This window comes from Eufriesea mexicana, unplaced genomic scaffold (genome assembly GCF_001483705.2).
Source record: "Eufriesea mexicana isolate 0111107269 unplaced genomic scaffold, ASM148370v2 scaffold143, whole genome shotgun sequence".
In the NCBI taxonomy this organism is placed as follows: Eukaryota; Metazoa; Arthropoda; class Insecta; order Hymenoptera; family Apidae; genus Eufriesea; species Eufriesea mexicana.
The window spans coordinates 834,018-861,905 of NW_016908322.1; the positions used below are offsets into that span (position 1 = coordinate 834,018).

The 27,888-nt window shown below is 25.6% G+C and overlaps 5 protein-coding genes across 5 annotated transcripts in view; 2 read left to right on the forward strand and 3 right to left on the reverse strand.

Moving 5' to 3' along the window:
• The window catches only part of rasp (protein-cysteine N-palmitoyltransferase Rasp), a 2,053-nt gene extending 460 nt beyond the window's left edge, over nt 1-1,593 (reverse strand). Inside the window, 6 exon segments of the mRNA XM_017910752.1 lie at nt 1-108; nt 177-394; nt 472-612; nt 692-1,123; nt 1,198-1,379; nt 1,476-1,593. The exon segment at nt 1-108 is cut by the window's left edge and continues 1 nt beyond it. Coding sequence (XP_017766241.1) covers nt 1-108; nt 177-394; nt 472-612; nt 692-1,123; nt 1,198-1,379; nt 1,476-1,593 — 1,199 coding nt within the window.
• Nucleotides 1,594-2,522: 929 nt separating this feature from the next.
• LOC108555184 (uncharacterized) lies at nt 2,523-11,689 on the reverse strand. The gene is made up of 13 exons (XM_017910730.1): nt 11,592-11,689; nt 10,395-10,987; nt 9,888-10,268; nt 9,554-9,721; nt 8,138-8,333; nt 6,599-6,645; nt 4,127-4,183; nt 3,671-3,940; nt 3,472-3,598; nt 3,258-3,401; nt 3,031-3,174; nt 2,719-2,899; nt 2,523-2,640 (listed from the first exon to the last, which is right to left on the reverse strand). Exons 2-13 carry the CDS (start codon nt 10,980-10,982, stop codon nt 2,523-2,525), a joined length of 2,421 nt encoding a protein of 806 aa, XP_017766219.1. The 5' UTR covers nt 10,983-10,987; nt 11,592-11,689.
• A 478-nt stretch (nt 11,690-12,167) lies between these two features.
• Nucleotides 12,168-13,514, forward strand: Ttc19 (tetratricopeptide repeat domain 19). The gene is made up of 4 exons (XM_017910750.1): nt 12,168-12,479; nt 12,589-12,851; nt 12,955-13,262; nt 13,318-13,514. Exons 1-4 carry the CDS (start codon nt 12,168-12,170, stop codon nt 13,512-13,514), a joined length of 1,080 nt encoding a protein of 359 aa, XP_017766239.1.
• Nucleotides 13,515-14,401: 887 nt separating this feature from the next.
• On the reverse strand, nt 14,402-15,917 carry Catsup (zinc transporter catecholamines up). Its single transcript, XM_017910740.1, has 3 exons — nt 14,810-15,917; nt 14,665-14,740; nt 14,402-14,577 (listed from the first exon to the last, which is right to left on the reverse strand). The coding sequence occupies exons 1-3, from the start codon at nt 15,776-15,778 to the stop codon at nt 14,402-14,404; spliced, it is 1,221 nt and encodes a 406-aa protein (XP_017766229.1). The 5' UTR covers nt 15,779-15,917.
• Nucleotides 15,918-16,344: 427 nt separating this feature from the next.
• Nucleotides 16,345-27,728, forward strand: neb (kinesin family member nebbish). The gene is made up of 12 exons (XM_017910733.1): nt 16,345-16,451; nt 16,533-17,087; nt 17,155-17,698; nt 17,801-18,028; nt 18,110-18,238; nt 24,290-24,450; nt 24,698-24,898; nt 25,339-25,611; nt 26,076-26,148; nt 26,214-26,383; nt 26,470-26,932; nt 27,012-27,728. Exons 1-12 carry the CDS (start codon nt 16,345-16,347, stop codon nt 27,726-27,728), a joined length of 3,621 nt encoding a protein of 1,206 aa, XP_017766222.1.
• Nucleotides 27,729-27,888: the final 160 nt, after the last annotated feature.

Below are 27,888 nucleotides of genomic sequence, written 5' to 3' on the forward strand. Positions count from 1 at the left end.
ATAAAAATGTTTGTTTGCATTCCATGCCATACAAAAACAAATGTAAAACATAAAAAAGAGGCTAGTAATTTGTTGAAATTTGATTTTAATAAAGGTACATAAATGTATCTGAAAAATATTTTGTTTTTGATATTTTTGTTATTATTATTTATTAGATTTATATATCTCAATCATACCTTACAAGAAATTTATATAAACCTTGGTCAAAATATTTCCACATATCAGAGTACAAATGAATCCTTGCTACACATTTAGGTTGATAAGGGGCTTTTATATTATCTATTGCACATAAAGTATGAATAAGTCCATATACTACAACATATTTAATTAAGAAAAATTGTCCCATACAATATCCTAAACCATATAAAGCCCATGAATTTAAATCTTTAACAACCTGTTTTTTACAAAACAGAGTATATAAAGTTTTATTTAATATTTATAAAAATACTAAATGTAAGAAAATAGCTTTACCTCTGGGTGATACTGTATTGCATTAAAGTAAAGAAAATGCAAGAAAAAGTTGGCAAAAAATATCCAGAAAGTGTATCTCACTAAGTTAAAAACAAAATTTTTAAGATTTACAACTTTTATAAATTGATATTTTCCTTGTACCTGTAAAGATATAAAAATATATTTTTCATTTGTTCTCAATAATTAAGCAGAAATGCTTTTAATACAATATTATACATACACAATTAATGAATTCATGGTATAAAACTAGTGGTCCTAAGGATAATGTAGGCAAATATAAACAATATGCTAATTTATATGAAAAATTCTGTACAAAGAATAGTATATTATCACAATTGTTTTCTAAATGTAATTTTATATTGTCTAGACTGTAACTAATGCTTCTTAACTGAATCCAACACATTATAAGGGTTAAAATATAATGTTCTTCATCATTAAATTTAAATATATTTTGAAAGGTACCATCCGGAATTTTAAGAAAATGTATTATAAATAAAAATAATATGTTTATCATCCATATAGCAGATTTACTACGTTTATATGTTAAAATAAACAGTATACTTGGTTGTATTAATGCACACAACATGCCCAATATTCCAAAACAAAAGTACAAAAACAATATAGATATAAAAATATACCAATAACATAGTAGCTGCAAAAATATATAATATTATTAGTGAAATAATTACAGACAGATACAAAATATAAAATATCAAAATATTATACCACAGAATTTGATGTTATTCTTATAATCTGACTAACAAAATGATGAAGAAGTAACCAAGGTATTAATTTTATCATTAATGGTATCCATATTTTCCATTCTTGATCAGAAACATCTTGTTTCCTTCCAATCCAAATCCATCCTGGTGCAAAATCATCATACAAATCATCATAATTAATAAAGTCTAAAAATTATACGTAAATTTAAAATATAGATAAATTAAATATATATATACGCACATATATATATTATTTTAAATAAAATGTTTTTAAATTCTTACAAGTACCAATTAAAAATACTTTATAAATGGAATATATGACTGCACCCATCCACAAAAAAAAGTACAAGAAACTTTCATATTTATGTAATTTAATAGTGTTATCTGTTAGCGATGTCATTTTTAATTACAATTAAATTTACCGCTTTTTTTGTTATAGTTACTATTCTTATGCTTTAACCATTTTAATACCAGGGGTTTTTAAAAATTCGTGTTGGATAATGCCACACAGCGCGATAGCGCTTCCTTCGTTCAACTGCGAGTAATATGAAGCGGTGCGATCTCGGTCTTCTGTTTTTCTGTTAACTGAGCGCTGCAATCACGCCTCATATTATTATTATTCATTTATTTACTTGTAATAATTTCATGAGTCGTATCTGAAACATTATAGTGAGCACTCAAAAGTCTGCGAAATATTCTTGTTTTACGTTTTGTATATGTAAGAAACGAAACTTTGATATGACAGACGGTGTATTACACTTAGCTCAAGCGCATCACCAATTGAGAATCGTGATAAACGCTGCGGCACTTTTTAGTATAGTATATAAACAGCACGATCGTTCTGCATAATACTAAAATGGTTAAACATTATTATCAATAAAATACTGTAATGTGGTTATGTTATGCATTTTGTTAAAAGGTAATTCATTATGTCTTAATTTAAGATATAAAGATTCATTTCTAAATCATCTAACACAATTTAAAAAGTTTTAATCCCTGTAACTTTAGTAAAATAATAGAAGTAAAATGCATCAAACTTCGTTACTACAAATGAGGTTATATTTTTAAAATATTTATATTAAAGTAATAATAAAATTATATTAACATATTTAATTTATTCAAAAATAATTTTTATACGATGTTGGAAAAAATACATATACTTACTATTGTCAAATATTTATTTATAAATAACGTATAATTACTGTAATAATAAATACGAATTAGTGTCTTCCAACTAAAATTTTATTGTTTGAAGACAAAATAAATACATTACATACAACAAATGGAGTAAATTATATATAATTTAAGTATGAAACACTCAATTTCTTATTATATATTGATGTAAAGTACAATAGGACAATGATCACTGCCATATACTTTATCCCTTATAACATTGTCACAAACATTATCTTTAATTCGCTCTGATACCAAAAAATAGTCTAGTCTCCTACATAAAAGAAAGGATTATAACATATATAGTATAAAAATAATATTTTTCATATTAAACAAATTTTTATGCACTCACCATCCTATATTTTTAATACGAGCATTAGCAAAATATGACCAAAATGTGTATGCACCTATTTTATCAGGATACAAAGCTCTAAAAGTATCCACAAATCCTGCAGTTAAAAAGTCTGTCATACCTTCTCGTTCTTCTTTAGTAAATCCAGCATTTTTTGTATTTGTTTTTGGATTTGTAAGATCTAAACAAATTAAAAAGTTAGTTTATACAAATAAATAATATAATAAATACTCTAACAATTAGTTCATAATTTAATGACTAACTAATTGATAATTTAGTAAAAAATATATAAGTCAATAAATAAGTTTCAACCTATTTCTTGATGAGCAACATTCATATCACCACAGATAATAACAGGTTTTTTCTCATCTAGGTTTTTTATATATGTCTTAAAGACTTCATTCCATTTTAATTTTTTTGGCAATGTTACTAATTTTTGACCGGCATTTGGAACATCTACAGTTATAATATAAAATATAATAAATAGATTTACAATTATGTACATAGATTCATAATTATGTAAGATATAAATAACTTACAAACATTAATCAAGAAGAAATTTGAATATTCTGCAGTAATCAATCTACCTTCATTATCAAATTCAGGATCATTTAAACCATATTTTATATCGAGTGGTTTTTCTTTTGAGTATAGGGCAACACCACAATATCCAGGTCTTTTACCTATTTGTAATATATACGTACTTTATTATTTTAAAAATAGAAATTTATAATAAATTATATAGATTCCTACTTTCAAGGAAATAATAATGATATCCATCTAATTTAACTTCTTCGGGCAACTTATTTTTATCACATTTAGTTTCTTGTAATGCAACTATATCTGCATCCTCTTTAATGATGTATCTTATCCCATTTTTCTGAAATATACAATGAAATAGTAATAAAATTTTATTTAGGAAATGTATAGTACAAAAATATAAATATCATACTTTAATAAGCGCTCTTAAACCAGAAACATTCCAACTAGAAATTTTTAAATTATACTTATTTCCTGCTGCATTTAATTTTAGACAGTCAAAATCGGTTTCATTTAAATCTGTATCTGTTTTATTCATAACTGGTTTTGTATCTATTTTGGCACGCTTTGGTGTAGGTTCCTCATCAATATCATTTGTACTACGTTTAGACTTTTTATTTGATGTTACTCCAGATTTTGATATTTTACTTTTGTTTTCATTTTTTATTTTCGTAGAATCTTCCTAATTCAAAATAAAATGAGAGAACATCTCTTTTATAAATTGTTTAACATTTATGTTAATGATGCATTTTATATTAACTAAAATATTATATATAACGTTTTAATAAAAACATTGTAACTGTATTTATAAAAGTGTGTATCCTGATATTATATTATCTTACTATAATTAAATATTTATTCGTCTAACCTTTGTGACTCGGCTTCGTTTTGGTGGCATGGTGGTTATATTTGTGTACAAACGACGCTAAAAATCATCAATAATATTATTAATTTTTTAATTATTATTATTATTATTATTATATCAACATAAAGATGACTCTTTAAATACTGCTTTTATGTAAAACAAATGATTAATTTCTCCTAAGATATTTACGAGATTCAAAAAATGTATACAACAAAGAGCAGCACGTTACCGGTACAATCTTCAAGAAGGTTTGAAAACTGCGCGATATCATGAAATTTAGTTCAATTGACTGTTTAATATATCTATTAATTAAAAAGTAAAACTTATATAAATATACACAAAACGCATTTAAGAAAATAGATTATTAATTCTTAAATTAAATGTTTTGGATATGTTATTCTCTTATTACGAATATATTTTAAGTCATGAAAAATGAATTTACTATAGGGATTTATAAAATTTATACATAAAATATAAAAATTAATATTTTACATTAAATTTAATTATTTATGAACGAAATGAATAAATATTTACTTAAAACAAATGTGTGACGAATTTAATATGAAATTTGAATATGTAATAATTATAATATATAAATTACTATAATACTACTATATAAATTTGTTTATGAAAAAAAAATCTTATAAAATTGTTATAGGAGGGAAGCATTATACAATTGATTTTAAATTTGAATTAAATTTGTAATATATTATCATTACAAAAGTAAACGATATTAGATATAATGTATGTTTTTCAACTAAGGACAATTTCTATTTCGCAGTTTTTAAAAATAATTTAATAAATACAATTTGTTTAAGAAAAGATTTTAAAAAAAGAACAGTTCGTTAAAAAAGGTATGCATTAGTACCAGAATACCCCAATTTTAAACATTAGTGAATATGTAATATATGTGCTAAACTTATCTTTCTTATTACTAATTCTATGATTGTTAATAACTTACGTGCATATATAACTATCCATATGTAACGAACCTAATAAAGGAAAAAAGTAAGACGGACATATCATCAAATTAAATATGTTTAGTCATAAAAAGAGCAATTTGCCACCGAGACCCCATATTCCGGATTCTGAACATATGTTGGAAGATCTTAACAATGCTCCTGTAGATGACATAGCATTTAAAATAATAAATAACGGTAGTATTTCTTTTACTATTTCATTATGAATAATAATAATAATAATAGAAAAAATATTAAGATAATATTTTAAATCATAACCTCATTTCGAGTTGTATTATATATGCATTCTTCATATATATTCTATATTATTATTATTGATTTGTATGAAAATTAAAATTTTTTTCTTAGATGAAATTTTTGGAGAAAATTTAATGAATGCAAATACTTCTGATACATATCAGAAAGTGAAAATGTATTTAAATATAAAACAGCAGTTGAGGCACTTGGAAACTACTCTTGAAGAAAAAGAACAACAGCTAAAAGCTGATAACGAAGAAATAAAAAGACTTGCAGATAGTATTAAAAAACAAGCACAAGCAGCATTAATAACAAGTTTTTCATGTTTGTAAATTATATAGAACTACTATGTGTTGCTTTAATTATACAGAAGATATTAAAATAATTTCTGAAAAAGATTTAATATACAAATTTTTACTTCATATGTTTTTAATCATTTGTATTATGTACTAAAAATTAACCAATTATGTAAAATAATTTTACTTATAATTACATATGAATAATTTAATGTGTTAATAGATAGTATTTTTTTGTATAAAATATTCATTCTATTACAACATATACATATAATTGACTTTCTACACAATAATTATATTTTACATTATTTATATATGCATGTGTATGTGCGCGTGCGCGCGCGTATGTGTATGTACATATAAAAGCATGTATGATATGATATGTGAATAATATAATGCATACAATTTGATATATAATATAACAATATAATTATAATTCTGCTTAAATTAATCTTAATCACAAATTTTTACATGTACAATGTAAAATAAAGCTATTATAATATGTATGGGCAGTTAAAAGGCACTATGATTGTAATAGTAAATATTAACTAAACTCCATTTAAATCTACATATGATATTTATATTTTGTAAATATTTGAATATGAATTTCAAAATACAAAGTAATAATTTTCACTTATTATTTTATATTAAATTTATTATATTAACGTATCCATTTTCTTTTTAATAATTTATTTCTTTCTTTGTTATTATTTAAAGTGATTAATTTGTAGAAAAATATACATTTTATGAATGATTTAATTAAAAATTTTAAAACTTTATTATGACATGAACTTTGTTACCTTTATGTCACAAATATATTGAAAATAACTTAACAAGTGAAATAATAGATAGTGATATGGATGTTTCTTTCTTTTTACAAATGCCTTAATGAATACTGTTGTGCATTAATCAAATTATTGACACTATTAATTTGGTATGCCTAATGTAACATCATACTTAACTAATGGATCATTAAGATAAGCACACCATGTAAAGCCAGCTGGATATCCTGAAAAAATCATGCATCACATTTTTAGTTAATATTTTCAATCAAACAATTTAAAGTATTATGTAAGTAGAATGATTGAAAATTTAAAGGAGAAAATGTATTAATATATATGCGTAAATAACATATAAAGCAGTTACCTACGCCATATTTGTTTAAGCATTATAAACATTCAGATTTAACAGTACTTACACTTCATTTAATTAATGATTTTCATGTGCTCACAAAATGTGGTTGAAATGAAATATCATAATATATTGTCTTTTATCCAGCTACATGCAAGTAACATCCCTGGATTAGTCAGTGGTTAGTGACAAATTCCTATGTTTTGGAAAAATATACATATAAGGTACATTTAGGCAATTAAAACTAAGCAAAAGATTGTATGATATAATCAATTTACTTTAATGACAAGGATTTTTACAAAAATACAATTGTACCTTCACCAAAAAAACATATGTAATATGTGTTTATCTTTATTTATAACATTTGTAACAATAATATAAAAGTGCTTTACATTTGTTTTATATAAAAGTAGAATTGCTCTGTTCATGTACAGATATTAAGTATTTTCAAACAAAATATAAAAGTATACAATATATTAATTATATTTTTTACATAATGTGTAGATATGTTTAGTTAGGACGGAATTCAGAGATATATAATTCATTGTATATCTTTTACAATATACATAATTATCAATCATTTGCAATTATTACAAATTGCTATTAGCTGCTTTAATATCATTTCTGCAATTTAATAAATTGCCTTAATTTAAATGAATACTGGAATTCATTCTTCTCTTTTAGATCCAATTTTATAATTTAAATTTCTCTTAATAATATATAATTTATATATAATTTTCCAATGTTATTATTGGAAAATTATATAATATTATATATATACTATGTATATATCATTTTTTTTATAAAATTCATTATAGTTATAAAAGAGTGTATTAAATGTCTTACTAATTTTAAAATAATTTATGAAGCATAATGTTATAATAATGGAATGGTTATAACTTTCTTTTCTTTAAGAATTTTTGAGATTTTTCTTTAACAATCTACCACTTTTGTCATTTTTTTGTGCTTAATATAATGTGCCATTGCATTTTGTAAAATGGTGAATGTTACTTGGATTAGTTAGAAATAAAATGGAATAAGTTGATGTTACAGATAAAATATATGAATTTTGATTAAATAATGTTTTGTATATATTTAATAGTTACTTATAGTAGTAACTATATATTATAATAATGATTTCAATTTGCTGTTTCTTCGTATGATTTGTAACATAAGTTTTTCATATATATATAATATATAATATATGATATATATATATATATATATAATTAAAAATAAATTTTAGGAACATATAATAGATTGGTCTAGCTATTTCAAGTTATGATTGCATCATAATTATGAAATTACTGATTTTTGCTATTTACCACCAAAATTCGGCATCAAAAAAAATGTACGAAATATTAACTTGCCTCTAGGCTTGTATTTAAGATGGTCCTCAATGAATTGACAAGGACAACGGGCGGAGACACAATGTCGTGGTGGAACTGATAAACCCGCGATGTCTCTATTACGTTCCTGTGAGTCTATAACCAGATCAAGTCTGCGGCGCACAAAGTGGTGTGCCCATCGAGATGCATACCTCAGCAACAGCAACTCCGCCCGTTCCTGTCAACACATACCATCATCATTCAGAAACCTAAAGCTAAAGTATTAGTGACATTGTAAGTTCATTTCTAAACTTAACAAATCTGTTATGCATTATAGATATGTTATCAAGGCATACATAACAGATTATATTTTAAGAAATCTTTTATCATTCACCATTTTACAGAAATATTTTCTATATATATGAAGTTTCTATTCCTGAACTATTTAATGTTTAAGTGCTATATACAATTCTATAAAGTACTAAAAATAAAGCTTGTAATATATACACGTATATACGTGTAATTTCTACAAGTTTTATACAAGTATCGAATTGAATATCATGTGTTTAATATCATATTAGTCAACAAAAATATAATTAAAAAAAAACAATATTAATCATGTTATCAATGATCCAAATCACCAAAAAAACTCTAAAAAATGTTTTAAATATTAATATATGTAGACTTAATTGTAATTAATATTCTTACAAATAAAAATTTTGTATAATTAAGTACATAATTATAAGTAGTTTTCACATTTCATATAACTTATTTTCACTAGTTTTCATTATTACACTTTTTGATTATGCATCTACTATTATTAATAATATCACCTATATTATTATATAACAAATCTATTCAAATTCTTTGATTTTTAATGTATGTTTTACTTAATTTAGATTTCTTGTTAAGAGAAATTCTATTATCAAACAGATATTAAAATAACTTTTATGTACTAAAAAGTATGTCTCTTTAAATTTATCAAAATTGTTTTAAACAATACTGTTTTTAATTTTTATATATAAAATAATGTTACTTTAAATGCCTCTATCTTTAAGAAAACTACTCCAGCTAGGACAGAAATCTCTGCCTTGAACATGAGGTTTGTTACGTAACCATTCTTCTATATATTGACATGGACATAAAGCTGATGCTAAATGACGAGGTGAACAAGGATTTCCACCTTCCTCGTCTACTGTCCAATCCAATCGACGACGCAAATAATCCTTTGCCCAACGTTGTACATAGCGGCAGAATACTTGTTCGCTTTTACCCTAATAGTTTTCAATTTATTTTACAAAAAAATAAAATATTGTAATAAAAGTTTACAAAAATGAGGTAAATAATGTTCATTTTTATAAAATATATATTGTAAGATACTATAAATATTTTAAAAAATTATAGAAATTAATAAATTTATCTAATATAATATTATTACCTGAAATAAAAATTATATACCTGTTTGCGAGAAATTCTAGTAGTTGTATTGCCTTGTATTACAATATCACTGTCATCTATATCCATTCGTTGTTGTAACTCTCTTTTCCGACGCATTTCTGAATTTCCATCTTCACCAATTACCCTTCCTTCACGTTCTTCTCGTTCTATAACTTCTTGCAATTTTTTCTATCATAAAATAAATGAATCAATTCTTATATATAGTCTATAAATGACATACATTGAAATACAAAAAAATTCTCAACAAAATTTCCAATTTTAATTAAAAATGTTTTTACACATATTACATTAAGCTTGAACTGTTTAAATTAAACATATTTTCAATTACACTTACAATGCAATCTGTAGTATCAAAGTATATGAAACAAAGATTGACTTTGTGGCATGAAATCTTCCCTCTATCATCCAATCCAAGCAAAATTTTATGTCGAAGTAAATGCTTGTTCACTTGACCCATACATTTTTCAAGATTATGATTTAATTTTATCTTGATGAACATGCAAAAAAATATTGCAGCAGCATTGAGGACTAACCACATGACGCCAAGCCCAAATAAAGTAAGACCAGTTACTCCAGAAAACAATAAGCCAAGCAATACGATAAATGCAGTAAATATCCAAAGTACAAGAATCCTTTTGTAGCATACATTGTACATATTGAAACGTACATCGTTCACAAGAAGCTCCATTATATGTACGTAATCTTCTACAGTAAGCTGTAATAGATTAATGCTACTTATATACAGATATACAAGAATTTGAAATTTACACATAGGAAAGACATATCTTATAAAAATTATTGATTATTCTATAAAACATATAAAGTGTAATTAAATATTTACCGTTAGACCTTGAGCCATTAATTCTTCTGGTACTAATTCTGGACGAAATTTAGCTGGAGTAATCCATGGCCATCTGGTATTAACTGGTAAAAGGGTAACTATAGTATCTCCATTGGCAAAACCTTGTCTAATGTTTCCAATAGGTGTACTTATAATATTATTGGTAGCACTTCTTCCATTAGATACATCACGGAGATCAATAGTCTTTAGAGAAGCACTCTTAGGATCAGAAACTCTTACTTCAGATGGTAAATTAAGATCTGGACTTTCAGATGTAATAGAGCGACTTAAACCTGACCTATCTAAATTAATTTGGACGGATTCAGTTGATATCACAGCACCTCTATATTCATGATTCTTCGTTTGTTGATTATCTAATTTATCAGTAGATTTTCCAATTTTTTCAACATTTACTGTAACTGATTCTGGTTTTATTACAGCTGGTGTATTTGTTTTAGCTTTTTCTTCTTTACTATCATTATCTTTGACAGGTGCTTCATCCTCAAATTGGACCCAATTTTTTGTTCTTGAAGATATGCTAGGTGAATTAACTGCTGACACATGGTCAGTTGTATCTTGTAAGCTCATTTTCACTGAAGAGATAATAAAAAACAAACAAATCATATTTATAGAAAAAATATATCATGTAATATATTCAAAAATATTGAATATTTTGTTACTCATGATGCATTCAAAAATATTAAATATTTTGTAATTTGTAATGCATTCAAATATATTAAATATTTTGTTAACACATAGAATGTCTTTATTTAAATAATTCATATAAAATATATTCAATTAAATACATATATATATTTGCAAAATATGTTAAATATGGTAAAAAATATTATCAAACAGTGGTTTAAAAGAAAATAGGGAGTGCCCATGAATGTGTAATTTGCAATATAAACATAAACTAAAATATACAATAATTTTATGGAATAATAAAGAATGAAATCATTAAATATTAAATAATATTTTTATTAACATAGTTATAAAGTTTTAATAGAGTATTTAATAAAAAAAAAAGTGATAAACGCATATAAAGCTCGAATATGTACAAAAACTAAACTTCGCGGAAATATTTATACACAATCCTTATCATCAATCCAACGAAGATACTATCATGTATAGATATGTAATCTTTATATTTGACATGTAGTATATAAAAAAACTGTACAATTGAAACTTTCTTACCTGTTGTGATATGACCTATCTCATATCCGTAAGGTGAAAAGGTACGTAATGCATGAAATCAAGGTGTGCAGCATTGCGATACGAAAAACAAGGGTGGGGCGAAGAATACTATAACCATATTGTACAATATTGTACATATATTTACATGTGCAATGATTTGTCATAAATCAGCATACATATATTGCTATTCATATATCGTTTTTGGATACTTATCCATATATCGGTAAATAATTATATATGCATATGTATCTGAATAAATATAATAGTATATCATATTGTGTAAGATTACATACGTTTTTGGTATAGTTTCATATATGTAGATACTACATATATATGTAATATGTGTTAGTTAAAATTGATCGGCAATTCACTTGTTATATTTTGTGATTTATATATTGAATAAATGTGTAAAACATGAAAATAATTTTCTGCTTGTTAAAGGACAATTGTTTTTTATATTATCATTGAGAGTGAAATATATATATACATGTATACATATTATTAAGAAGTTGTCATAAATTGTGTTTAGTATTGTTACCTCAAAATTGTATTAAGAAGAAATTATAGCTCAGTACAATGTATTGTCAAAAGATAATTATGAATACTTCCAAATATATTCAAATAGTTACAAGATTTAATTACATTGCTGCAAATATTTGGTTTTTAAATCAGAAGAAAAATATATTTTTGGTATATTTGCAACAAATTAATAAAATTAAAAAAAGTTTTAATAATACAAAATATAGTAATCAATGGAAAACTTTGTCACAAACTAAGTATTTTATTGTGTCAGGTAGTTTTTTATTTAATTTATTTAATCCTAAAAAAGAAAAAGATGATATTGAAGAATTAAAAATAACAATCAAACGATCAATTTTATTAATTCAGGTTAGGCATAATATCTTTATATTATCATAATTGCTAACAATACTATTAAATTGAATATAAACTTCCTGTTGGTTTAATGCAATTTTAATGATAATTTTTAATTTTATAGAAAAAAGAGTTTTTGAAAGCAGAGCAAATGTTACATATTGCATTATACCAAGCACAAACTTTACAACATTATGATGGTATAACTTATGTATATGATATAATGGCAAATCTAGCATATGATATGAATGATTTCGAAAAAGCAAAAGATTTATTTAAATCAGTTTTAAAAAGATTAATAGCTAAGGGAGTTCCACAAGATGATTTAGCAATCATTCATATTAGTCTTAAAATAGCTGATATATATGATAAAATAGGAAATATAGAGTAAGCAATTGTGTAAAAAGATTTAGTTATAGTTTCCAATTTTTTATAAATTACAATATTTGATAATTTAACACTCTACAAATATTTAATTTTATTAATGCAGAAAAGCAGTGACTGGTTACAAATTTTGTTTGGAACATTTGCAAAATCATTTATCTAAGAACAATGAAAATCAAGATGCATTACAATTACTAGGTTTAAGTTCAGAAAAATATGCATCAATGCTTTTTTCACAATCACAATATGCTAATGCTCTTGAATATTTTATTCAAGCTTATGATGTATGCATAAAAATAAATGGTGAAGAAAATGAACAAACTGTCATTTTACTAAATAATTTAGGAAGTGTTTGTTATATGTTACAACAATATGACCAAACTATTAAGTATTTCTCTAAAGCTGCGGAACTAGGTAATATTAATAATTTTATTGTAATTGAATTTAAATTCAATCATTACATTTTTAGGAAAAAAAATACCAGATATGGTTGACTCGGGTTATATTAATATCAATTTAGGAAATACATTTATAGCACAAGGATTATATGAAGAAGCAAAAAAAAGTTGTAGTGAAGGAGAACGTTTAGCAAAACTTCAAAATGATAATGAATCTATAATGGAAGCTAAAAAATGTCTTGAAGAAATAAAACGTTTGATATCTTAATATAAATATAAATATGAAGTAACAATATTATATTCAGAATTTTCTTCAAATTATATATTCCAATTTAAAATGTAAATAATAGAAATGTAAATATTAAATATATATGTAATAATAATATATTTATTACAGGTTCCATTAAAAAATTCATCAACAAAATAAATATTTTATGTTGTATTTAAAATAAATACAAGTAATTTTGTAAATTTTAATTTCTTTTTAGATGCACTTTAATTGCCATTATAATATTCTGGAAGTGGTACAGACAATAATATTTAAACTAGTAATGAAACCATGATTTTTGTAATGATATAAAATGAAGTTTTTTATAATAAACATATAATTTTTTCTGAGTTTACAGAAAAAAGTAGCTCTATATCTAGTTATATAAAGATTTTAATGAAGATTTGATTTTATTTTACTTTATATAGTTTACAATATCAATAATGATTTTATATAGCTCACAATGTAAATAAATATTGAAATCAAACTCTTCAAAAAACACATGTAACTGAATATAAAATTGATTTATAAAAATAATAATATAATGATACTTAGTTTCAACATTGACATTTAGAAAAAGTATATTGAATATATAATATAATGTCAACACATTTTTCTGATATTTCTGATTCTTAATTATGACAAATAATACCCAAAAATGTATCAATTTCTTTTATGTGTATACTCCATACCTTTTCATAGCATTTGTAATAATCATAGTTTTCACTGGTATAAAACAGTAACATAATAGAGAATAGGCACTAGTATTCATTAAATAATGAAATTACGATTTTGTAAAAATATAAATTCTAATTTTGAATTCTTATCATAGCAATGAAATAAACAGTAATTAATTATCTCACATTGGCAAAAAATTTGATATATAATTACTCGTATTCTGCAATAAGTACCATCATATATACACCTAAAAGCAGTGCAATAGTTTCTTTTACAGACTGTTTAAAATTAGTATCTATTAAAAGTTCTGGAATTACAGATACTGTAGCTATATAAATAAATCCACCAGCTGTAAATGGAAGAATCCACATAGTTGCAAGATCACCTGCAATATTTAATTAATTTTTAAGATAAATTTATTATAAATTTTAGGATAAACATATTTTCTTGTAGTCTTATAACTTGTGCTTACCCAAGCCTTCTACAAGTAGTGATACATAAGTACCTAACAAAGCACCTATAGCAGTAGAAAGTTGTAACATCATAGCCTGGAAAAAATAATTTTTACACCAATTGACAAAGATTATTTGATTAATTGTATAATTTTTATATTTTACTTTTCTTTTATTATATCCACTTTGTATTAAAATTGCAAAATCTCCTATTTCATGAGGTACTTCATGTAACAAAATTGTAAATGTGGTGATATAGCCGATATTTTTACCAGCTAAATAACTTGCTCCAATAGCAAGACCATCTGTGAAATTATGCAAAAAATCTGCAACTAAATTTAAATAGCCAGTAATCTTTATTTCATTTTGAGGATTTTTTTCACTTTTCTCTTTAGAAATTACATCAGATTTATCAGAGCTTTTTGCTAGTTTATTATCATTTTTGTTTTCTTTTGATAAGTTTTCTGAGACATTATGTACATGTAAATGACTATGATCAGTTTTTATAATTCTCACTGCTTTTTCAACAATTAAAAACATGATGATACCCAATAATACACATAAACCAACAGACATATCATGTTTATGGTCTGATTTTTTATCCTCATGACTATGAGAAAGCATATCCGAATATGCTTCTTCAAAAGATTCATGTACATGAGGAACTAAAGCATGAGGAATTAAATGTAAAAATGCATCTCCTAATAAACCACCAGATGCAAAACTTAATAATATTTTTAGCAGTGGTTCACATTCTTTAGTATTATTTAAAGGTACAAAAAATAAAATAAAAAAAGGAGCTGCTGATATGATTAAGGTAGATGCAATAGCTCTAAAAAACACTTCATTGTAGGTTTTATCAGATAAAACTGATTGATGTTGATGATCATAATTATCACTTTCATATTTATGTTGACCTATAATTTTGTTATGTTGGTCTATGGAATGTTGTTTTTTCAAATATACTTCATTAGCTTCTTTAGAATACTTGAAACTTGGTGATTCGTCATGATCGTGAGCTTGACAAAGAGTCGGTAAATTTAAAATTATAAGCAATAAAAGCGTGCTAAGTACAATTTGTAGAGTCCATTTGTTTGCACGACTCTTTTGCTGATTATTCTTTATCGTGATCATTCCTATGATTTCACATAACCTTGTTAAAATACAATTTATTTATATATCACTGTTAAAGTAATTGTTGTAGGTACTTCATTAGTGCAATATGCTAAAATATTGCTGCCACGTGTAACAATAATATATTAACAACATAAGATTCACTTTGTTCCGCTAAATATGATATGTAAATGTTGGTAGCATTGATTTCTTAACGTTGGTTATTCTGATAATTTATAAATTTAAAATTCAAAAAATAATTACGTCCAGAGATAAGATACTATAGCTTAATTAACATGATAGCAAATTAATCAGTTTTAAACCTAATTTGTATAATATATAAACATTTGCTCTTAAAATTTAAATATTAAATAAAATATAATTTTCTAAAAAGTTTATTTTATTCTTAAATAGTTATTACGAAAAAATTCGTTACAAAAGTTTCAAACTGTAACTAGTGGATATCCACACAAATAGTCCACATGAACTGTCAAAGAGCAGAATTTAATGAGGTTAGTCAAAAGAAAACAAAATTTTGATCGCACTGATGATTTTTAATTAAAGAAGTCTTGATATATTTCATTAATATGTCACATAATACTTTAAAATCTATGGGACATGGATTTTATGACGCCATTTTTTCAAGTTCGCCTATTAACTTTGATAAAGAAAATACAAATTGTCTGAATGAAAAGTGAGTTTTCTTTTATGTTAGCAGGTTACTTACATCGATACTAAGAAATTATTTTATAATATTTATTTTATTATTTTGTAGGGAAGAAATTTGTTCTGATATAGTTGATACACCTCAAAAAGAAATTGCAAATCATAATGAAAATAAATGTTTAAAATTTGAAAAACGTAAAATATTACTTGATAATAATATTATAGAAGATTCGAAATTAACAAATACACCTTGCAGTGTAAATATTATTCATTCAAAGCCTATAAATATACTCCAAAAGAAGCAAATCTTATTTCCTGAAAATGTTACATCTAATGCAAAATGTAAAACTTCTACAAAAGTAGCATCTGCAACTTCATTAAGTGAAAAAATATCAACCATATATTCTTGTACTCCTAAACAATTTAAAATTCATAGTGCTACAAGCAATTCAAAAATGAATATCTTACCTTCAAATAAAACACCTATAAAACGTTATTTTAGTGATAATATTTTATCACAAGCTACCCCTGATTATTTCAATGTTGTTCAAGTTGAAACACCATGTAGTAAATCAAATGAAATTGGTATTGACGATCAAACAGTATATGAAGAAGAAAATAGCAATTTAACTGTGGGAATACGCGTTAGACCTTTAAATGCAAGGTAAGTTATATTTTGAAATTTCTTTATCTAAATATTATTATTTTATATTTTTCTATTATTACTTCAGAGAAATAAGTGATTCAAAAGTTACATCAGTTGTACAAATAAATGGTCAAAATGTTATTGTTACTTGTGAATCAGTTCAACATACTTTCACATATGATCATTGTTTTATGTCATATATGAATACATCGGAACATGATTATGCTAGTCAAGAAATTGTGTTTAACAATATGGTTTTACCATTGGTACACAATGCTTTTGAAGGATATAATGTTTGTTTGTTTGCTTATGGGCAAACAGGTTCTGGTAAAAGTTACAGTATGATGGGTCAAGAATCTGCACAAATTAATATATCACTTGATGAATCAATTGGTATAATTCCAAGATTTTGTCAAGAAATATTTACAAGAGTATCTGATAATATGAATACTGAAACTACAATAGAAATTAGTTATTTTGAAATTTATAATGAAAAAATACATGATCTGTTAACAAATGTTAATAGTGGAGTAAAGAGAGCTCCTCTTAAAGTAAGAGAACATCCTGTATTTGGTCCATATATTGTTGATTTAAGTCAACATTGTGTACAAAGTTACAAAGACTTGCAGGTATATTCATAATGTCAATTGTAGTTATTTTTGTGGTGATATTATAAAATTATGTTTTAATAAATTATATTTGTTATATTATTATAAATATATTTATTTTAGACTTGGCTCAAAGTAGGTAATTCACAACGAGCTACAGCAGCAACTGGAATGAATGAAAAAAGTTCAAGATCTCATAGTATATTTAGTATTATATTAACTCAAACTCAAGTAAATAAACAATTAGATAATAAACCTATGGATGCCAGTCGTCGGAGTAAAATTAATTTAGTAGATTTAGCTGGTAGCGAAAGATTAAGTCAAACTTGTGCAAGTGGTGACAGATTAAAGGTCTGTCATGTTACATTTAATTATTGAATTACTATTTGTTAATTTTATTCATTTAATAATATAATTATTTGTATTTCATAGGAAGGTGTGTCTATTAATAAATCATTGCTTACACTGGGAAAAGTGATTGCATCTCTGGCTGAAAACATAAGTAATCGTAAACGTGGTTTTGTCCCATATCGAGAATCTGTCCTTACATGGTTATTAAAGGTAAGTACTATAAATTTACTTAGATAAAATTTTTTCTAATTTAGATAAGTAATTTTCTTCATTGAATCTTGAATAAAATAATTTGTTTTGAGTTATAATCTTTATATGTTGTGATAATAATTCATATATGAGTAATTAACCATTATTTTTATATATAATTTATTTTTTTATATAATATTGATTGAAATATATTGAATATCTGAGTTAGATTCCTTTTATTTCTGAAAATATTTTCCTTACATTGCTTTATATATACATTCAGTCTTATAAATTATTCAATTTTCCATTGAATATTTGATTAATTTAATATTTTTTTAATATTAAAACATTCGTCATTAGAGAACATAAATAGTACTATTAACATTTGTGAAATAAAGATCCACATTAATTTATACCATTCATATTAACTGTAAATGCAATTATAGTATAAATTTGCTAAATTTTGAACTATGTATATGTAATATTTTGAAATATATGTACATACATATGTTTTACATATTTGAAAATCTATTGAAGAAAATAAATAACATCTGCTATATTTTATGCATATACCCAGTAGCTAAAATATATTGGTAGGGCACATATGATGTATTCAATTGATGGTTTTCAAATATATATACATATTTTATATATCTACAAAATGCTTTAACATTTGTACCACTTAAAATAATATTTAAATTATTAATTTCATGAAAGGACAATAAAAGCGTTTTTTTTTTTTATTAAATTCTAATGTATAAAGGATATTTTTAATGTTATTTCATAAAATTAATATATTCATTATTTTAGACACATATTTTATATAGATAATAAAATAATATGAAAATAAATTATTGATTATACATGTGATCATGTATAATTGTTATTAAATTCAAATAAAGATATAAAACACTTTGTGTTATAAAAAAGATGTTTCAAAGTAAATAATATATTGAATCATTAAATTATGGTAAAATAAATGTGTCCTATAAATGTAATATTATAATTCTATTTTAATTTCTCTTATAAATTATAATTTTATATATCTCGTTTTTACTTGAATTTTTCTGTTTCATTATTAGTTTCCAAACATTTATTACTTTTTAAAAGTTCTTTCGACATTTTAACGTCGATGTTCGTGTTTTCTTCTTTAAAATTTGTGTTATCGTATTCTTCTTCTTCTTCGTGAATTTCTTGGCAAGAATTTCTCCGCGATTTTCCTCTTATATAAGCCGCTAGACTTCTTCTTTTGTTTTCCCTTCAGAGGTAGCAATTTTCTTTCGAAAGTACTTTTTGTACATGTTGTTGTTGTGGTAATTGTTGAGAATGAACTTGTCTTGATTTTCCTGTAAAACAATTTTATTGCTCTATTGAAATCTATTATATTCGTTATTGATTAATTGTTAATCGATTGGATTATGTTCCATTATAATCTTATCTATACTCTTTTATTTTCTATCATTATTCTGTTTTATTATAGTTATATAAAAATAAAATATTTAGTATGTAATATTTAATATAAAATATTAAATATGCAATATTTTCATATGTAAATTATTTTCTATTGTGGATGCTAATCACGGCTCAAAAGACTTTTGAAAGGTAGTACCGTGCGTTGCTGCACGTAGTCACTTTGCTGACCTAACTCATGTTCTGAAATCAGTGTTCTCTAATTGAAAGAACGCATCTCTCGTGGGTATTATTCGCGATTAGAGCAACGTGATGTGTTACACATATCTTTTACGAAACTCTTATTTATACAAACATATTACTGCAGAAATTGTATTTTTTTCGTATTAAATTATAATAGTTACGAGAAATGATAACCTTTCAAGATAAAAAGATTGATGCATAAAAATTCTATATATATATATATATTCAAGATCGTAATTTTACGCGAATAGTAGAATAATTCTATAAAATAAAATAGAATTACATCGTATATGCGGTCTAATTTTGAATAATATTTGCATCTATTATTAAAGGGATTCATTTCTTTTTCTCATATATAAATTTATAAATTCAATTTATAGATTTACTTTCATAAATAAATTATATAAAAATATATTTTTTCGCAGAAATATGTAATTTGTTAAATAGAAATTCCGTTTCTAAACTAAACAAATAAAATGTTTTCAAATTAACTATCACCAAATTTCTTATAAGTCATATAACATTTTTGTACAGATGTATAAATTTTATAATTGCAAATTGAATGAAAAAATAATTGCTATATGTAAACCAATATAATTGATTTACAATTACTATATTAATCAATTTGACATTACTATAATTGAATATATTATGCGACATTTTTAACTCTGTTTATTCTTGTTAATATGTCATGCTGGTAAGAAAAGTATATTTAGATCTGTGTGTCATTTTACCTACGTTCATATGTATATAAATGCATGTACTGATTTATTTGATGACAAACTACAACTAAAAAATAAAATATAAACAATCATTGTTGTTATTGTAATGAAATCGAGCACCATTGTTATTATAATGAAATTGATAATATACATATTACATTACAATCTTTACTGCAATCATAATGATTGTAAATATGCTTTTCTTATTTACGATCCGACTTGTTTTGACATTCCATTGCTTTTAATGGTATACAACTTCTAAAAATACGTATTTCGCGTAATTATTTATTTTTCATGTATTTTCAAAATGTAATTACGACAAATAGCATACAAAGGTAGAATACGAAACTATTCCTACAGCAGTTTTCCCACCTGTGTCCTCATACATTCATTGACGTTTTTGAATCGTGATAATGATAATTTCGTAACGTAATGTATGTTAAATAATGTAGAAGATTGCCTTCAGACAACCAGTTCCTCGCGACAATAATATAAAGGAAGGGACAACTGCGTTGCATCGAAACATTTGAGTTATTCTTATGCGTGTGCACAAACACCGATTAAAAATGTGAAAATCATACTGATCAAAACCCAAAAATTCTTCATCCTCATTTTGATTAAAATATTAAATAATATAATGATCAATTGATAAATACACTGTAATAAGCTGATGCTATCGATAATTTATTATTTAATTGTTTTTGTACTTTGAATCGAGCGTTTAATTGATTAATATTTTGATTATTCCTATTGAAATTTTCTTTTTGTTTTAAAGAAGGATATCTTTCGTTTTGTTAAGAAGGAAGGAATAAGTTATAATCAAACATTAATTGAAATTATTTTACAGAATTGATAACTGTATCAATAATTGAATTCTTTATAGTATACCTTAAAATTTCAAAATATCTAAAAAATGTGGAAACTGAGTAATAAAAGTGGCAGCATACATAAATATTACTTATCAATGTACCTTACATGGTGATGTCCTATCTATGAAAGATAAAAGAGAAACTTAATTTACGAAATAGTAGCAAAGGATATTAATTTGATTTTTAAAGAATATTAATTAATTAAATAATTTTCTTAGTTTACTCAAACACTGGAAAACAATAAGCAATAAGCAATACTAACAAAAATTTTCAAAAAATTCTTAATTATACGAAAATTTGATTATTTGCCTAAAGAAATCCTGATAAAGCAACTGTCGCAGATCCTCAATATTATCTCTGCTGCTTTTTTTATCTTTCATTCTTTTTTGTTTTAAAAAGCATGTTATTTCAAATGACTTGTTGCACGTGAATACATTATAAGGTGATTCCATTACATACGATCAAAACGTACCACAGTTAAAGTAATCTTTATTCCACGGTTGTTCGTAGTCCCGATATTGAGGAGCCCTTAAGAAACCGTAGGTCAAGATCTCAGGAACATAAACTAAATCCATTGTTTTAGCCAGAAGTTTCTCTCAAAATAATAAGGCTCTGTATGATAATTTATATATATTTTCATGCATAAATGCTTTTCTTTCTTCTGTAATGTCTGCAATTCTTGACGTACGTTTTAATTCAACTCGTTTTCTATCCTTTTCGTTTCTAAAGAAACTTGCTGGATGATTGCGGAGTTGCACCGATTTTCTAAAACGCAGCGAAAACTCGTTTTACCAGTAAGGTCTGCTGTTCGTCGTTGCTTCCGGTCTTCTCTCTTTCACCGGTTGGGAACAACTTATTGGTAGGCGATCAAGAACTTCGTAGTATTACACATTGTTCATAAGAAAAAGAAAAAAAAAAAGGGACAGTACTGACCACTAACAACGAGATCACGTTGTGCTCAAATTACTACGGTGTTATGCTTTAAACTAAAGAAGTACGACGCCGAGCATGCAATCAATGTTTATGAGTTGGTTTTTCCCTCTCCATCGGTTCTTGTCTCTCCACTTCTCTCCGCTGTTACCGCACGCCCTTCAACTCAGTGCTTTGCCTCTCCTTTTCCTCCAATCACCTTTGCGAATTTCTCGCGGATTTTATGACTGTTTAACACATTTCCCGCGCTTATTCCTGCATGGCACTATGCCATGAACATTTTGAGCTAGTTTTGTACAATTCTAGAATAATCTGTTTCTTGGCAAATGTATTTTTCACTCTTCGTTTCTCTATTTTTAATTATTCGTGTTATTTTTGTCATACGCTATACACATTTCGCGTACATATTTGAAACTCTGTTTTACAAAGAACAGACAATAATGCTGGCTAGGTATAATTTTAAAGACAATTATCAGGAATTATCGTAAATATAATGCATAACAATCTTCACCAAGTACTTGTTAAGAGTTTCTTGTTTATTTACTATCTTATAGTATAACATAAATATCTCTATTTATATCGAGGATCTTTTTGAATGCGTACAAAACTGTCTTTCTGATAATTATTATCTTATGATAAAAGCATTTGCAGTAAGTGTAAGTTGAATAACAATTCACTCGTTTATTACGCAGCAAACAAGGAAAAAAAAAAAACAGCAAATATTGAGGAATGTTCCGCGTAATTTCTTCTACATGAAACTATTTTTTTACGAGAAAATAAATAATTTAAATATCCTAGTGATACTTTGTGATACCTCAATATTCTTGAAGTGGTAAATAATCTAATAATCTAGATAAAATGTGTTTTATACTGAGATTTATTATGTAATTACGTGGAAGAATTACGTTATATACGTTCACATGTTATTTCTTTACGAGTCAATTGTATATCATAAGTTTCCTTTCAAATAATGCTAACTACGAACAAAAATAAAGTCTTCTTCGCTGATAACACCGAAGGTCTATAAAGAGTAATAAAAAGCAAGCTCTATATTGAATCGGAAAGAAAGATATGTAGCTGAAACGTAGTGAATGTTTCTTAATCTTGAAAAAATATACAGATGTAGATATTTTATCTATACATTTCCTTTATCATCGGAATAAATCGATAATTGCATCTTGGCTAAAATTTCCTGTGACGTTTGAGTATTTAAACTGATAATGGAAAAAAGCACTTTACGAAAAGATTCTCAAGAACACTCGATTCTTTTCATTACTTATCGATTAGCTGCCGATACATATTGATTCAGTAAGTTCTGTTTGCGGCAGTATATGATGATAAAATTCAAGAATTTTATCATATTCAAGGATAAACGAAGATTTTATTAAGTAAAAAGAGGCAAATATAGAGGTGCAAGAGATTTTTCCATTGTTGAATATAGACTTAACGGTATACGTTACACACCTTTGTGTACACGTACCATCAAGAAATTCCATGGTCTATTTGATGTCTTATCGGTTTATTAATTATATCAGGATAATGTTGAGAAATGATCGATAACGTAGTAAGTACGGAAGATTAGGCAGCAATCATTTTTAATCGGGCTTGTATTGTCTTATCGTACAGGATACTGATAATGATTATTTATGCGCAAAAAAATTTGAGATTTAGTTGGATAAAATGTACGATATATAAAATACAAAACTAGCAATATCATTTCTTGTTCTACAGATTAATAATGATAAGTAAATACAATTGAGAATTAAAGTTGACACAATTAATATTGTTTACAATTCAATGACTCCACTTTGTTTTTCACATAAATATGTTTTTAAGGATCTTACTTTCATCTTTTCATTTATTATATACAATTAGATTTTCTATTTTTAATGTATTAGGAAAGCCTCGGAGGAAATTCAAGAACAGCAATGCTTGGAACAGTATCACCGGCTAATATACACGTAGAAGAAACACTTGCAACCCTTCGATACGCTTGTCAGGCCCGAGCAATTGTTAATCGTATTCGCGTTAATGAAGATCCACACGAGAAATTAATTCGGTAATATATTTTCTTATAAATGAGTATATAATAAAGCATGCATATTATCACATTCAGTAAAATAGGTAATTCTTCTCTCAAGATGTATTCTTGCAATCGAACATCCTCAAACAAATATATAGGTTTTCCAATTAGAGGCAAAGAAACAAAAGAGTATCGTCAAACATCACTGATCTAATCTTTTCAATCTGTGGTAGGTGTAACCTAGAGTTGTTAATTTTAAATATAAATATAATTTTTCTATCAGGGAATTGAAAGCGGAAGTATTGCGATTACGTGGTGTACGCGAAGGATACGAAAAGCAACTTGGAATTTTACCACGTCGTCTTCTGGATTCTGTTGAACCGATTAACCCAAGTAATGATGATGTTAAACAAAAACAAGAAGAAATTGATAAACTGAAGCATCAGTTAAAGAAGACTGAAGAACAACTTGCGACTACTCAAATGTAAGTTAATCTTCAGGTGGTGACCACTATTTTCATAGCACTAGTGGTAACGTAACGTCAAATTGACTCCCTATCAATAGTGGTGGCATGTCGCCAATTTGTCGTATCTTTAAATGAAGGTATATTCTACTTGTATTAAGCTATTATCTATTATTTGACTTTAATAACATTTGACTTTAAATACGGAGTCAATCTGACATACATCACTACTGGTGTTAGGAATTAATATGACGCACGTCACCACTCTTAAATGCAAATCACAATTACTTTATAAGATTTGTTAGTCATACGAAACAATCGTTATTTCGGTAAATAATTACATAATTATTATGAGCAGTATAATTTATATGATGATTGTTTTAGAAGAAAATTAGATCATTGTATTACTTCAGAAACATCGAGGGATGAAAATTTAAATATTCAGTTACGTGTAATTACAGGACTTGGCAAATGAAATTACGAGATACCGAGGAAAAAAAAAATTCTGAAATAAAGTACTTACGTCGTTGTGGTATCGCTATTGAGATCGATTTTCATGAAAAGGATAAGCAACCTTGTCTTATAAATCTCGCGGCTGATCCTATGTTATCCGGTACGCTTTTGTACCTCATTCCTCCGGGATTGGTTCGCATCGGAAAAAATTCTGATTATCAGAATTTTTCTGAACATTTGGATATCATGTTGGATGGACCACTTGTTAGGCCTTTACACTGGTTAGTTATTGGCTCGCTTGCAGTTCAGTGGTTTAAATGATGCGTTTGTTGATTTCGTTCCCGTTTTCCACTTGTGTTCATCTTTGTGTTCAACTTGTATTCAACTTGTTGCTTCTGAATTGTATTTTACCTCATCCACCTTTCTTTTCTTCTATCACCTGCCTCTTACCAATGCATGTTCTTAGCATTTTCCTGCGAACTAATATGTTTATCTAATACTTTAATTAAACAAATATAGTTTAAGAACACGTGCATGACAGTTTTCTAAATTACTTAATTATTATGGTATAGGGTGATGATTTCCAAATGATTTCAAATTTTACATTTTTATCATGTTTATAAGTCTGAAGAATACGTACTTAAAATATTTGATGGAAAGATATGTATAGTATAATTGCTATTATTTTTAACTTTGGTACATTGTTTAATATAAATTATTTTAGTCAATTTTTTATATTTAACAGTACTATTGAAAACAATAATGGAAAACTTACATTATCGTCAGAGATGGAAGGAGATACATTCGTTAATGGGCAGGTAAAGCATGTTTTACATTTTTATTCTTATTATCTTATTTTTATTATTATTAAATTATATCGTAGGTAGTAACTGGCAAAGTTATTTTAAAACACGGTGATCGATTAGTAATTGGCGGTAATCATTATTTTAAAGTTTCAAATCCATATGATAAAGAAAGCAACATACAAATTTCAACACAAACTGTAGATTATGAATTTGCTCATCAAGAAATTCTTAAAGTCCAAGAAGAGAAGTACGAATTTATAATGAATCTGTTTATTCAACAAATCTTTATGATTAAAAAATATTTAATGTTATGTTCCTTTTGACTTAACATAGATTAAAAGCAGAATTAGAAGAAAGTAAACAGAAAGCAATAAAAGAATTAGAAAATGCAAAACGAGAAGTTGAAATGCAATTAGGCTCCCAAAAATTATCATACGAACGTAAAATTGAAATTCTTGGTTCAACAGTTGAAGAACAGAAACTTGCATTGGAACAAATTCATCAGAAGAAAAAAGAATTGGAAATACAAAAAGAATTACTTGAAAATGAAGTTGAAACAAATAATAGATTGAAACAAATGCAATTAGATCAAAAAAAAGTTAATGTTATACCATATCAATCTAATTTCTTGCAAGAATTGGAAAGTATTTTAAACGAAAGAACAGCAAATGCCGAATTTGCTCTTAAAATGAAAGCTAGTGTAGACGCTATAAGCGACGGTGGTATTAGTTTACACGAAATGCAAATATTGGTCAAAGAAGCTACTGAACGGTGTAAAGAAATTGGTATTAATTATGTAAGTATTTATATCACAGATAATAGTTGAAAACATATAATTTGTACGTAATTACATAATTTTGTTTATTATATTTTAGGAATTTGATCAACAGCAAATAATTATTAATAAGAATTTGGAACCAGTAATTCGTATACGTAACAAAGATGATATGAAAGAAACATTTTGGCAGCCAATGCGATTTTTAGACTGGGTTCACCGTTTGCGAGATTATGACATAGAAGATTCAATGAAAGAACTATCCACATCAGATGGAATTTGGGAAACTTATGAAAATACGGAAACTTTTGAAGATTCTTTAAATACTAGTCGAATTTCAATTAATATGACACCAGTAAAAAAGCATCTAAATGAAAGTTTACAACAATTTTCATTAGATACATCTATACTTGGAAGTACATTAACTAACCAAACATTTGATATTTCTAAAGAGCAAGAAACTATATATATGTGTCTTACACAAATGGAACTTGCTACAAAAACTTTGCGTAAATTATGTAATAGAAATGGTGAAATTCAATCAGTTGCAGAATTTCTTAATAATATGCAAAGTATCATTTATAATTTACGTGATGCTTTAGAAATAAAAGATACAAGTAAACATACCAATGAAAGTATAAACTCTATCCAGAATGTTAGTAGTAGCATAATTGAAAATTCTGATGCAAATTTGGCAGTCCCTAAAAATAACAGTATGACATCTGTTTCACCAACAAAATCTACTTTACGTAGTCATATTAAATGTTTTGATAAGAAGAGTGTAAGATTCACAGATAAATTAAAAGATTTGACTTAGTAAAAATAAACGTCATGTAACTAAATTAAAAAGACATATAAAGCATATTAAAGATATACCTGAAAAACATTAATAATAGAAAGAAATATGTTTAACTACATTTATCTATACTATTTTATTTCTTATTATTCATAAGTGTTATGTAATATTTATATACGTA